We start from the raw sequence: 14230 nt of genomic DNA on the forward strand, positions 1-14230 counted from the left end.
ATCAGCGCCACATGGGGGCGGTATAATCCTATCGTCTGCTGCCAAGATCTGCGCGGATCATTAACAAAATGCTGCAGTATTGTGCAGTAGGTGTTTTATTTGAGGAATTTACATGTTTTGTTTTTTAATCATATATATATGTATATATACACATATATACATATGTGTGTGTGTAATGGCTATATTTGCCCATAATGCTAAATATTAAGCTTTTATTGGTGTTATGGTCTTAACAACAAAGATCAGAAAATTAGCAAGAATTAAACAGATGCAGCTCCATTTGCTGGTTTACTTTGCTGCAGTGAACTGTTTGGGGAAAAGCTAGAAACAGGAAATTCACTTATATAGTCTTCTTGGACACAAAGGTAAAATCATGATAATGATTAAAATGTTTGATGTAAAATTCAAACCAACACATATCTGGCTATACAAATTTTTTCCCAAAATATCTTCTAATATCTTCTGGCAGTTTTTTTTTTCTTCTTAAAAGATTAGTCATTATTTGGTTATCTGCCACACCGGATGCAGCCCATCAAGAGCCACAAGGCTTAAACATTGAAAGAAATCAAAGGGAAAAGCTATTCCATACTAAGTTCCTTTATCTAATTGTTTAAATCTTGCTAATTTTCTGACCAATGATTTGTTGTTAAGACCATTAAAAGCTTAATAGTTTGCCATTTTGGGCTTGGCCTATTTATTTATTTATTTTGCCCAGGAATGTATATATCTACATATATATTAAGAACTTTGTATTGTGTTACAGTTGAACTGTAAATATTAATGTAGAATTGTGGAATTACTATGTTTGAATTATAGAATAAATTCAGCTCACATCATGAATATACAAGCTGAACTTGACGGATACATTAGAATGCACAAAACTGCACTATTTACAAAACTATAGTACTAATTTTGCGTTAACAGTGTGAAGTGCTGTTGTCGATGTGCCACATACCGCCGCAAAATGGCGGCTCTCACTCAGCCATTGACGCAGACTTGTAGGTAAAACAGCTAATTAGAGAATGCGGCATCTCAGTATTTATGTTACTGACAGCTGTAGGAAGCTAAATGTTACGCCTGTGATGGCAACAAGATTTAGCATGATGCTACCACCACTGTGCTTGATCACAGGAATGGTGTTACCTGGGTGTTAGGATTTATTTGGTCTGCACTAACATTATGCTTTGCTTTTAGACCAAATGGCCCCACTTTAGTCTCATCAAACCAAAAAATATTTTTCCAAAAGCTCTAAGTTTCTAACATAGCCTTTCTCAGAAGTGGCTTCCTTGTGGCCGCACCCACAGAGGCCAGATCTGTGAAGAACTGATAATGATGTTGTTGCGGTCTGCACAGGTTTTCGTATTTCAGCCTGTGAGCTCTGTAACCCCTTCAGTGTTGTAGCTGGATTCCTGGACACTGACACTTACCTTTCTTGTCTTTCATGTCTGGGTTGTGCCATATATTTTCCACTTTGTTATAATGGAGTTCACAGTGCTCTTAAGAAGGTCAGAAACTTTGCTAATTTTTTTTTATAACCTTCTCCAGCTTTTTTCCTCCTAACAACTTCATCTTGAAGCTTCATGGGCTTCAAGACAGAAGAACTGATCTGATCTGCCAATTTTAGCTGTGAGACCTTCCAAAGTCAGTGAATTTTTTTGTGCCACAGCTATTACTAAAATAGATCTAAGCAGAGAAAATCTCCAGGCTCTGTGTTTACTTCCAGGGTTAGCTATGCAGGTAGGGACTTGCTGACTAAGAGAATGAAGGATGATGTGAGACTCCAGATTGGTCATTTTTAGTAGTTGATGGCATTTGCTTGATTAGCTTTATGACAATTATAAACTTTAGAAAAAAATGTGTGAAAATTCAGAATGCCAACAATTACTATTGCAATCACCAAAAAATGAAGTAAGTATGAACCAGTTTTACTCTATCCTTAAGCAGGGATTGATCAACTAGCAAAAAAAAAAAAAAAAGCATATAAGGAGGCTGTAGCTACAGAAGCAACAAAGAATGTCCAAGTTTTGAAAATACCTCACAGTAGCAGGTCACCATGTGACTTTCAACCCCAACTGTGTTTGTGGTTACCCACTCCGCATCCCCTACCAAAAGACTGGAGACCACCAACGATGAATATAAAACTGGAAATAATATTCCATATTAAGTAAGGGCTACAGGAAAATTCTCATTATTACTTAATCTTAATCTTAAGGAAGTAAACCTACAACATGGAAACAAATTATTGGAAGTTTAGACCATTATACTCCATGTGATTCAAAATAACAACCTTTTTAACAATATGCCTTTAGATGATCAAATACCTTTGTATAATACTCTGATAAAGCCATTACAACACATAGGATTTTATTTTTTATTTAAAAGAAAATTGTACAGTATATGTTCCCAAAATAGAGGTCCTGATATTAAAGGTCTTCCTTTTTCAGACTCTAATGAAAATCAAGCATGTTAATGGTTTATAGTTTTAATTTTTAGATTTAATGTTGTGAAACATCCATGGACAAGATAGTTCCTGTTCTCACTTATGTTATAGCTGCAATAAACAGTCATTCACTCACCAGCCTCTCTCTCTCTCTCTCTCTCTCACACACACACACACCATGAAAATGCAGCAAATGGAACGTGTAACCGAGACTGAGAGCACTTACAACCAAGACCCCTTCCATATATGTTAAATAAATGTCTCCTAACAAAAACCTCAACACATCAACGATTATAAAAATTACTTTGTTATACAACACATTTTTAAATCCATTAATTATTATTCTTAGATTATGTGACATGTCTGCCATACAAGTCCCTGTGTATGAGCTGTTACTATAGAAACAATAATGCATTAGAACAGGTGCATTAATATTAACCTATCGTTCATTGCAGCCAGAACTACCTGTACAAAAATAATGCACACCTACTGACCAATCAGATCTGAGCATTTAACTCATATGAGTGCTTATTCTCCATATTACTTTCAGAAGTGGATGTTCATTTATTGCTGTGGGAATTGATATACAATTAATTTTTTTTTTTCATACTTCTATATTTTTCCAACTGGACAAATATGGGAGAGGATCACATCAATCATGTTTTTGATAATGGCACGGGGTGGGTGTAGGTCATGGGGTAGGTGGTGGCCCAGCGTCATCTCCCAGGCATCAAGTATCTGCACATTGAGTCCTCTGAACATGGCACGCAGCACAGCATCAATCTGCAGACAGAACCAGTCGCTATTGAACAGGCTGTTCTCTGGGTCAAGCTTCTGCAGGTTGGCAGTGCGGATCACCACCAAGGTAGCTGGATCACGGTTCAGCAGCCGCACCACGGCCCTGCGGATGTGCCGGAGGCGCCGTATATACATCTCAATAGGAAAGGAGCTGAAGTGAGACCACACACTCACAAGAACGACTGTGTCCGGCCCACCCTGTATCCTGTCTAGCTCATTTGCTACATAGTGCAGCTCAGAGGAGAGCACTGGGGTGAAGCGGATGGGCGGCCCATGGCAGCGGTAGCTCACCAGAATGTTGTTCGTGCTGTCCACAGCCATGAATGGCCCTACTCTCTTAGGAGTGTAAAGATTTAACTGTTTGAGGTCTGCAGAGGACAGAAAGTGGGGATCATGGGAAAAATGGATAAGATAGATAGATCACTTTATTAATCCCACAGGGAAATTCACAAAAAATGAAAGAATGATTGAGTTATCTCAAAACATGAACAAAATTAATAATATTAATAATAAAACAATTTAATAAAGTAAAGATTGCTCAAAAAGATAATTAGTAGTTTAATAACCAGCTCTTACCAGGAACAAAAGCAGTGAGGTACTCAAACCACTGACGCAAAGTGGAATCTCCAAGCATGTACACAATCTTCCCTCTAAGACAATGTGTTATGGCTGAAGAGTCATTAAACTGCTGGATGACTGCACCATTCAAAGACCTCCAGGTATCATGAAAGTAGTAGCCAGCAGTATTGTAATTATTTTTTACTTTGGCTTGTCCTTTGAGAGGGAAAGAAATTAACAGTTATTGTTCATCATAAAATTATATATACTATTTGAGTTTTGTTTGTCAGAACTTACTACAGGGCCTCATTTGTCAATAATGTGTGTGCACAAATCTGTGTATAAACTGTATGTGCAAACTTTTAAATGCAAAGGGTGAGACTGGCCAAAAAGTGTTTGCTCAGATTTGTGCTTAGTGTTAGGATTAGTCCCTAATGCTGGAGACCTTTTTAAAGTACCTTTTGAAGCGATGCCTACATAAACTGACTGTCCACTTTAACAGGAACACCTGTACACCTGCTCATTTATGCAGTTACCCAATCAGCCAATCATATGGCAGCATAAAATCATGCAGATAAGGGTCAAGAATTTCAGTTTATGTCATATCAAACATCAGAATGAAGATATAGTGTGATATCTGTGACTTTGATCATGGCATGTTTGTTGGTGCCAACTGCTGATCTCTGTGATTTTCACGCAAAACAGTTTTTAGAGTTTACACAGAATGGTGCAAAAAACAAACAAAAAAAATTGTGTGCAGAGAGTCTGTGGGCTGAATCACCTTGTTCATGAGGAAGATCAGAGGAGAATGATCAGACTGGTCTGAGCTGACAGGAAGTCTATAGTAACTCATATAAGCACTCATTGCAACCGTGGTGAGCAGAAAAGCATCTCAGAAAACAGAACACATCAAACCTTGAGATGGATTGGCTACAACAGCAGAAGACCACAACAGAAGAATCTAAGGCTATCATGGGCTCAGATTCACAGAAACCGGACAGTTGACTAGAAAAAGACCAGGTGATTTTTTTTTCCAGATCTTCAACCGGCCAGACATCTATCACACACTAATACGCCTTCCCTGATGCCATGTTGTAAAATCAAGGGGGTATGCGTCATAGGAAACCAGATGTTGGTGTACAGCAAACTAGGGCGTATACAGCACACTGCAGATTGAGACACATCAGATCAGTCACTTATCAGTGGCTCTAATGATGAACAGCATTAATGAAGGTGGCATGGCAAATGGAACCTACTTATATGCTGAGCCATTGCAGCCCATCTTCCTTTTATATGGTGGAATTTCTTCTTAATTAAATGACTAGACTTATTTGTCTTAATTTATGAATTTATCTCACCTTGCTTTAATGCTTTAATATATAAATTAATTGTACTCATTTTTGTACAGTAGAGGATTCAAAGCTTCTACATCCCCATTTGTGATAATTCCTTTTTTTAACCCTATTCGGGAAATGTATCCCCAGGGATACAAACATGTCATGTCAGATTGTCCAAACTCTGAAGATGGAAGTCATTATTTTTTTAATATAATCATATAATATCATCCTTAAAAACATTATTTTCATAAAAATCTTTTTTTTTTCAAAATATCAATGTTTGTCATCTCCCAGGATACATAAACCATAGTGTACTTAATGAACACCAATACATTTGATAACCATTCACTGTGCTGCGTTCAATATTTCTAGTGTAGTCACAAATAACTTTAGATTTGATACTTATGTCTTCACTTACAAACAAATTTTCTAATGTACACTGTGGGGCTGAATTAGAAATCAGTGCTGAATGAACTGTAAATTTAATATATTAAACGTACCTTTTTCTGCAGGTAATACAGTCACTTTGTCAATCGCAGATGCAGGTATAGGAACTTTGAGATTTACACCACTGAAACAAAACGTAAAACATAAACATCCAAAACAAGGGTTTTACTGTGTTAGTAACTGCTGAACAATTTGATAATTTTCTTTTGTTCCACAGCATGATTATATTATTAAAATCATACCAAATTATCTCAAGTCTTGAATTTTCAGAGCTGAAATCTTAACTAATACTTATTATCCCCTTATTTTCCCCTGATTTCTCAAATAACAAGCTATCTAAAATGATCTGTCCAAACAGAGCCCATCTACCAACTCACCTCTGGAAGAACTGTGCTTCATATTTGGTAATGAGGTTCTTTGTATATCCCCCTGTAGCATGATTTATTCGTGTGTCACAGCCTAGGTTTTTGGGTTTATAGCAGTACCAGGGCTCTCCAGTTGAAGGGTCAGTGTAGTTGCAGAGTGGTTTCTTGTTGAGTGGCAGGCACAGATTGCAGAAGGTTGTCTCTGAGAGGGCACCAGAGCGGAACAGGCTTTTATAAAATATTCTGTCTGGTTGCTCCTCCTGCAACCTTTTGAGCACTGCCACTGCCTCACTCGGATGCACCATCATAATTTCTACTTGCACTACACCAGCCCATAGCAGTGGGAACAGCACTGTATAGCTGCCATCATGGTGGTCGTGCACCTTCCCTGCAACTCCAGCACCCAGCTCACGTGAATGCAGCCGAGCTATCAGGAAATCTCCACCGTGATCCTTATTCGCACCCAAAGAGTTCTGCACATGGACATGAACCACAAGTTGACTGCCTATGTGTTGCTCTGCTGGGCCCTGAATCACAAAGTAGCTCTTAGAAGGGTTGCTACTGAGCTCCAGAGGGAGGCCTTGCACCAAGGGACCTGGCCATGCAATGGAATTGAGCAGATCTCTCTGTTCTTTGGCCTCTTCTGCTGTGGGCTCCTGGCCAAAGTTTGCACAGTAAATGTGGGTTACCTCCAGCGGCCTGAAGATTTCAGAAGGCTTAATGGATGAGTTCCTCTGCATTTTCCTCTGCAAACATGCAGTGAGGGAGTAGTGAAAAGAGGAAATTTGACTCTAACACAATCAAAACAATCACATATCTGTCACAAGTCTTGAAAGCTCCAATTATTCATTAATATATAATTTATCTAATATTTTTAATGGGGTTAAAAAAAAATGATAAAACACGACTTGACAATTAAATTCTGTAATGTGACCTAGAAATTGTACTAGAATATTTGACAATAATAATAATATTTATCACCATGTAATGCAAATACTTAGCCAAATAATTGTGGTATCTTAGTCATTAAAGTGCAAAATATTGTAATAACAAAGATTTTAAACTTAAAATTTGAAACTTAGTCCTCAATAAATGTCATGAATGTATCTAATTAAAAAAATTATTTTACTTTCACTTGCATAAGTGGGCACACACTTCAATGCAATTAAACTAAAGTGAATTTCACCTAAAGGGCTGATAAAGTAAAGATTTGCCTTTATTTGCAAAGTAGGCAAGAAAATACAAAAGACATCAAACACACTGCAACTGCGCATAATTCTGTGCTGTTCCAAAGATATAGGGCCATATTTAGAGTTTCCAAAAGTTGTCAGTAAAAAGGGAAAATTAAGGAAAAGTATTCAGTAATGGTCTATGCATGTGCTTAAGTCGATTTACTGCACTCTTCATTCAGATGTGTGTAGTTCATGTCTCCGTGGTTGCCAGATTTTTTTTGTTGAGTAGAAGCATCTATAACAGGGTTTATCGATCTTAGGGTTTTACAGGTATGTCTAGACCATTGCCTTTAAGCACTTGTCTTTAAGCCCCAAAATACCTGGGATAAAAAAAAAAGCTGAAGAAGGAAATAATGTTTCTTTGCTTTGTGTCAAATGTAATACAGTGGAACATAAAAGCAAGAGATAATTTAAAAATGAAAAATAAAAATGACTAATGCAGTGATATATAAATGGGAAGTTGGCATACATTGAAATAAACATCTGATAGGATAGTATATTGCCAACATATTGCTGCATGAATAGTTCTAGTAGCAATTATCATGTGTGGACAATTAATTGTGGGCATAACTTAATGAAGCTATGAGATACTGAATCATGGTCATAAAATGTTAATGCTTGTGCAGGACTTTATCATGTTTTTAATCCACTATTTTGAGTTGTCAAACTACTAAATAAATGCCTATGTTTTGGTTAAATCGTTGCACTTCTATGTAAAGAAAACCAGCCCATGGTTTGAAGGATAAGCTGAACAAGCACTCATCTGCTATGATTACAGCTAACATTAAGTTAACAACACTTTTAAGTGCTTGTTACTTATAATTTTATATATTAAAAAAAGGAGATTAGTAATGTCTCTGATTAAGATGCTGTCTCCTCTGATGCACTCCGTGTGAGAAAAAAACCCTTTTGTGGACATTAATGACGTGATGCTGTTAAATAATTAATAGGGTCATATTTTTCACAGTGTATTTGCAATGCTCAAAACATAAATTTCAGCATTACATATTGTGCTTACGTCAAACTGTGAGCCAGTGGTGTTACACTTAATACTTCTTTTTGCTCAAGACAATATCAGAATTTCAGCTTTCGTTTCCTGATATTTACATCTATTAAGTTAAACAACATGGCATCTTTGGTGGCAACTGGTGTAACCATGGTTCTATGAATAGTGGAAGACCACCAGAGACGGTTAAACATAGTGGAAAAGGAGTCATGTGCTCGTGTATGATATGAGAATCTCATATTGATTCAGTCACATCTTGACATAGTGGAAGATGTATACCACCAGGTCATGAGGACTGAACTCTAAACATTGTCCATAAATACAGAAGAGCTAACTGAAGATAGGGAGGCAACATTCAGGCTGTAGAATCTCGTAAATGGTGGTACCCATGTGGCTGCTGCACAGCTGCTGCTGTGGCTGATAGGGAAATACCATGTAGAGCCGCCCAAGAAGTGGCAACTGCATGAGTGGAATGGCACTTCACGGACATTGGAACTCGGTGACCTACCAAGCGGTAAGCATTGGAAATGGTGTCTACCACCCAATGAGATAGCCACTGCTTAGACAAGGATGCACCTCTCCTACACAAACCAAAACAGATGAACAACTGGTCGGTGGTGCGCCATGATGCCATTGTTAGCATATACAGCAGCAATGCTCGTACTGGACACAGTGCTGGACTAGAAGGTTCACCAGCAGGGCAAAACGCTGCAAGCTGAATAGGATGGTTAGCGAACTGTGTTGATAACACCTTGGGCAGTAAAGCCGGGTTTGGCCAAAGCATAACGTGATTATCCTCAGGTCCCCATCTAAGGCATTGTGGACTCACTGACCCTCTTGTCTGACGTTATGGCCAAGAGGAAGGCAGTCTTCATTGAAAGATACTTAATATGAGCTTGTTCGAGGGGCTCATAAGGCGTTGAACATAAGCTATGAAGTACCACCTGCAGATACCACTGAGTGTGTTTTACCCATACTGGCAGGTTAAGGCACACAGCTCTTCTAAGTAATGTCACTATAAGCCTATCTGCACTGATTAACATTAAGGACGGTTCCCTTATCCTTGGGGTGGCAATGATGTGTATTAGAAGGAAGTGCGGGTGGCCGGAAACTAGAACGAGCCCCTCCACCTCTTGACAGGGAGGCACTAGGACATGTTGGCTGACATGATGGTCTGTACGACTGCTCTTGTATGCGCTGCAGTGAGGCTGTCTGATAGGCAGCCAACCGGTGTGCCAGACGATCAGAATAACCTCCCCTGTGCTCAAGGTGCTGGGAGCGAGACTCTACTGCGCACGCTCTTCGTTCCAGAGCCTCCTGAGCAGCTGGCCCAAAAACCTGACCAGGCACCAATGGCAATTGACAAAGCTATTGCGGCATGCCTCCGGTAATCTGGTTTGGGCCAGCCATACCTGACGTCTAGCCTGCGTCAGTAGCCCCAGGGCTTTCCCACTAGCAGCTCTGATGCTGTGCCATTCGGGGGCCCTTAGTCATAGATGAATGAAGTGCAAGCATCATGTGGGCCAAAGAATTCTGCCCCCGGTTCAACCCTGAAACTGTATTATAAACCCTGGTCAACAGGTCATTGGTATGTCTGCATTCTGGGTTGTTACATCGAAGATTCTGTTTGAGGGCCTCATCAGGGGACACTACCAAGGAAGATATACATGTCTCCACTGGAGGCATGTTACCAAGACCCATCTCCTGTGCAATGGCCATCGCCACCAATGTATGTGCCACCCGGTCCAGTCTAGTTGCTGGAACTGAACGAAAGGCAGAAGCAACTACATCCGTAAAGTTGGGGCAAATCAGCTGGAAATCCTCTGGCTGAGAGACTTTTGAGATTTTGAGCAGTTTGAGGGGAAACACCCCAAAATTCAGGGTCCAATCCTGCGAGTTGTTGTTAGATCCTGTTGCTGTTAGATCCTCCCTAAGATGGTCAATACCCAAACAGGTAGGACATTGGGTGTGAGCATCCATCAAATCCATAGGCCCAGAGCAGACAGAGCACGCAGCCACAGTCTTAATAATAAACTGAGACCCCTGGTCAGCCAATGGGGTAAACAGCACTCAATGGGGACATTTAGCTAACAAGCTCGTCACCTACGAACAGTCACCAAACACTCTGGAAACCAATAAGCGTTCTTAGACTGAAGCACAACAAATACTGCTAAACACAGTAAGATGATGATCAGAACCCTGGTTAATGAGCTCTATACTACTCAAATGAATATCACTGGAGATCCCACTGACATGACATCCTGGATAACCAATGGGTCCTTAGTCAGATAAAATCTGTACTTGAACCCCCATGGGGATCATGTACAAATCCAGCCATGTATCAGTTCCAAAGTTTAAAGTTTTAAAGTTTTGAATGTGTCAAGACACAGTTGTAGCGGGGAGCTAATGCACACTCGAACGAGATCTCTCCACATGAATGACAAAGAGATAGACCACGACGTAAACGGAAGCCGATATGGACTCCGATTTGTCATTGGTCAAGGTCACGTGTGACTGAATCAATACGAGATTCTTGTATCATACACGAGCGCATGACCCCTTTTCCACTATGGTTAACCATCTCTGGCGGTCTGGAACTATGAAATACAACACCCAATCTTTTGGTAATCAAAAGTATTGGAACAGATCGTCTTAAATTAAATAACACTTAATATTTCTTTGCATATCCCTTGCTTGCAATAACTGCATCAAGCCGGTGACCCACCAACATCACCAAACTGTTGCATTCTTCTTTTGTGATGATTTTCCAGGCTTGTTTTTGTTTTTGATTTTCCTTAGCTTCTTTCAGTCTCCTCTTCAGGAGGTGAAACATATGGTCAACTGGATTAAGGTCTGGTTATTGACTTGGCCAGTCTAAAAACCTTTACTCCTTCCAAATGATGTCCTTCGTGTTTAGGGTCATTGTCTTGCTGCATAATGAAGTTCCTCCCAAGTAGATTGGATGCATTTCTCTGTAAATTGGAAGACAGAATGTTTCCGTAGACTTCTGAATTTATTCTGCTGCTTCCATCATGAGTTACATCATCAATAAAGATTAGTCAGCCCTTTCCAGAAGCAGCCATGCAAGCCCAAGCCATGAGACTACCTCCACCATACTTGACCGATGAGCTCATATGTTTTGGATCATGAGCAGATCCTTTCTTTCTCCACACTTTGGCCTTTTCATCACTTTGGTAGATCTGGGTTCTGCAACTTTTGTGGCTCATCTTTGTATTTCTTTGTGAATTGCATTGTGGCATTCTGATTCTTACTGCTGATGAGTGGTTTGCATCTTGTGGTATGGCCTCAAAATTTTTCTCAAAGTTTTCTTCAAAAGGTGGCTTGTGATACCTTCACCCTGCCTTGTGGAGATTGTTGGTGATGTCAATGACTGTTGTTTTTGGGTTTTTCTTCATAGCTTTCACAATGTTTCTATCATCAACTGTTGTTTTTTTTTTCCTTGGCCAACCTGTTTGATGTCTGGTACAACAGTGGTTTCTTTCTTTTTCAAGACATTCCAAATTATTGTATTGGCTACACCCAATGCTTGTGCAATATGGCTCTGATCAATTTAACCTTTTTTCACCAGCTTCAAAATGGTTTGCTTTTATCCCATAGACAGCTCTCTGTTCTTCATGTTGGTTTATTCTTTTTAACAACAAATGCAGTGTTCACAGGCAAAGCCCAGGGCTCAAACCAAGAATAGACATTCAGAGCTATTAATTGTTTAACCAATCAATCTAACAGGGCACACCTGGGCAACAAGAAACAACTGTCAGTCACATGTTACAATATTTTTGATCACTTGAAAAATTGCTGGGTTCAAACAAAAGGTGCCATGTTATAAATTTGGATGGGTTCAAACAGAAGGTGCCATGTTATAAATTGTTTAACACATCTAGATGTAAATATCAGGAAATGCAAGCTGAAAGTTCCAATACTTTCAGAGGGGTCTGTATATTGCTAGTGAATACATTTGGAACAAATACATTTGGAACATTGTCTCTGAACGAGCTGTACTTACCTCCATAAATATCATGCTGCAAATGAGCAGTATAAATCCCAATAGAATAAAGATAAGCAGCAATCTGTGTTTGTGTTTCTGCATGACTGGGTGTGACGATCACAGCACACAGTGCCAGTTAATCTTCAGCAAATCACACTAAGGACAACTTGAACCATCTAAGAGAAAATGACATGAAACATACAGGAACACTGCAGAGCCTTTATGAGCATTGGACCAGTGCACCAATGTCTAGACCAGAGTTGTAGGCATGATTTGATTAGGAATTTGGGATGAAAATGCAGTACTCATTCTATTTCCTTTTGTTTCCCCCATTAGTACCTAAATGAAGAAGAAGAAGAAGAAGAAGTAGAAGAAGAAGATCTATGATCATCATCATCATCATCTTATCTATCAATCATCTTTTGATTTTGAGTCCAAAATCTCAAAGTGCTTTGCATAAACAATCTGGATTATAAAACACGTACAGACCTGTCAATCCTAATGTTCTCTAGAACATATTACAGAGTTTAGAGGTAAATTTTATATACTCTTCTACAGCTCAGCTGTGAGTGATTCTCAGGGTTACAAATAGGCCTTCCACAGCTAAACAAAAGTGATCAGGATATGCTGTCTTGGTTCTAGAGATCATTAGGACATGATAGAGATAACTGATTTTGAGCTTTACACATCATAAGCAGGACACAAAAGTCCATGCACAACAAGAGGCAGCCAGTGTAAGCTCAGTAAAACCTGGACAGAAGTGTGCATAGGGACTGGGATCCCAAAGTAAAAAAAAAAAAAAAAAAACATGGATGGAGGACATTTTTAACCTACATGCAGGCAGAAGTGAGACATCAGAAATCAGACAGTAAGTGCATAACACTGTGACCACTAAGCCACACACTAATTCAAGGTTGCTGCAGTGTTAGTAAAATCAATTTTAATGTTTTACAATATATTTTTAAGACCTGAGTACTGTGTTAACACCAGAATAACCCAAGTAAATTCAAAATTATGTGTTGAGCATGGGAAAATCCTTTACATGATCAAACTGTGTCTTTTTTTTTTACTTTATATAGTTCTGAAAACTATATTTTTTCCTGAACTAGAAATATATTTCTCTTTTACACTCAACCACATGTAAAATTTTGAAGTATAAGTTAAAACAGAGCAAATCACATTTAAAAATTTCATTCCAGTTCCACTGAAAGACCCACCTTCCTCAACATTTATAACCTAATCTACTTATGGAAAACATTACTATTAAAGTTTACAGAATTAACTAACCCTAACCCTAGACTTTTTATATCCATTGTAGACCCCATACAGGAAATGGGTGCTTGTACTTTTGGGAAATATTGGAAGTACAGTTGCCACACTCCAACACTCCAAATTGGGACATTTGTCCTTAGGAAAAAGGTTGGGTGCTTTTATTTTTAGGACATTAGGTCGTGGAAACCAAACCACAGGATTTGAAGAAATGATACTCAATCATCATAGCACAATATAGCAACACCATATCAACCACCTGGAATATCATAGTAACCACACTGCAAAAACATAGCAACCAGAAACTAGAATCATATAGAAACCTCCTAAAAACACCATAGTGACCACCTGGAACCACATAACTGCTACCTAACAACACCCTAGCAACCAGCTGAGTTTCCATAGTAAGCGAGTAACTACAACCTTGCAACCAACTGGGTTTATAATGACACCACCAAGCAACACCATATCCACCACCTGGTACCCCATAACAGCCACAAAGGAACACCCAAACAACCTGCTGAGTTTCCTTAGCAATCAACAAGCTACAACCTTGCAACCAAGTGGGATCATACTGAAACCTCCGAAAAACATAATAGCAACCACCTTGTACCCCCTAACTGCCAACTAGCAAAACCCTAGTAACAAAGCTGAGTTTTCTTAGAAACCAATGAGGTACAACCCTGCAAAAAACTGAGATCATATTGAAACCTCCTAGAAACACCATAGCAACCACTTGGGACCCCATAGCAGCCACCTAGCAGCTGACTAG

At 39.1% G+C, this 14230-nt stretch overlaps 1 protein-coding gene across 3 annotated transcripts in view; it reads right to left on the reverse strand.

Annotated features, from left to right (window-relative positions):
- Nucleotides 1-74: 74 nt before the first annotated feature.
- LOC113526085 (NXPE family member 3) overlaps nucleotides 75-14230 on the reverse strand; it is a 25298-nt gene continuing 11142 nt past the window's right edge. For all 3 annotated transcript variants that reach the window (XM_026912875.3, XM_026912876.3, XM_026912877.3), the window contains exons 2-6: nucleotides 12208-12365; nucleotides 5958-6691; nucleotides 5634-5704; nucleotides 3815-4012; nucleotides 75-3606 (exon numbers count right to left, since the gene is read on the reverse strand). In XM_026912875.3, the coding sequence (XP_026768676.3) occupies nucleotides 3053-3606; nucleotides 3815-4012; nucleotides 5634-5704; nucleotides 5958-6691; nucleotides 12208-12291 (1641 nt within the window). In that variant the 5' untranslated portion in view covers nucleotides 12292-12365 and the 3' untranslated portion in view covers nucleotides 75-3052. The remainder of the gene's footprint in view (nucleotides 3607-3814; nucleotides 4013-5633; nucleotides 5705-5957; nucleotides 6692-12207; nucleotides 12366-14230) is intronic.

Source organism: Pangasianodon hypophthalmus, chromosome 5 (assembly GCF_027358585.1).
Source record: "Pangasianodon hypophthalmus isolate fPanHyp1 chromosome 5, fPanHyp1.pri, whole genome shotgun sequence".
Classification (NCBI taxonomy): domain Eukaryota; kingdom Metazoa; phylum Chordata; class Actinopteri; order Siluriformes; family Pangasiidae; genus Pangasianodon; species Pangasianodon hypophthalmus.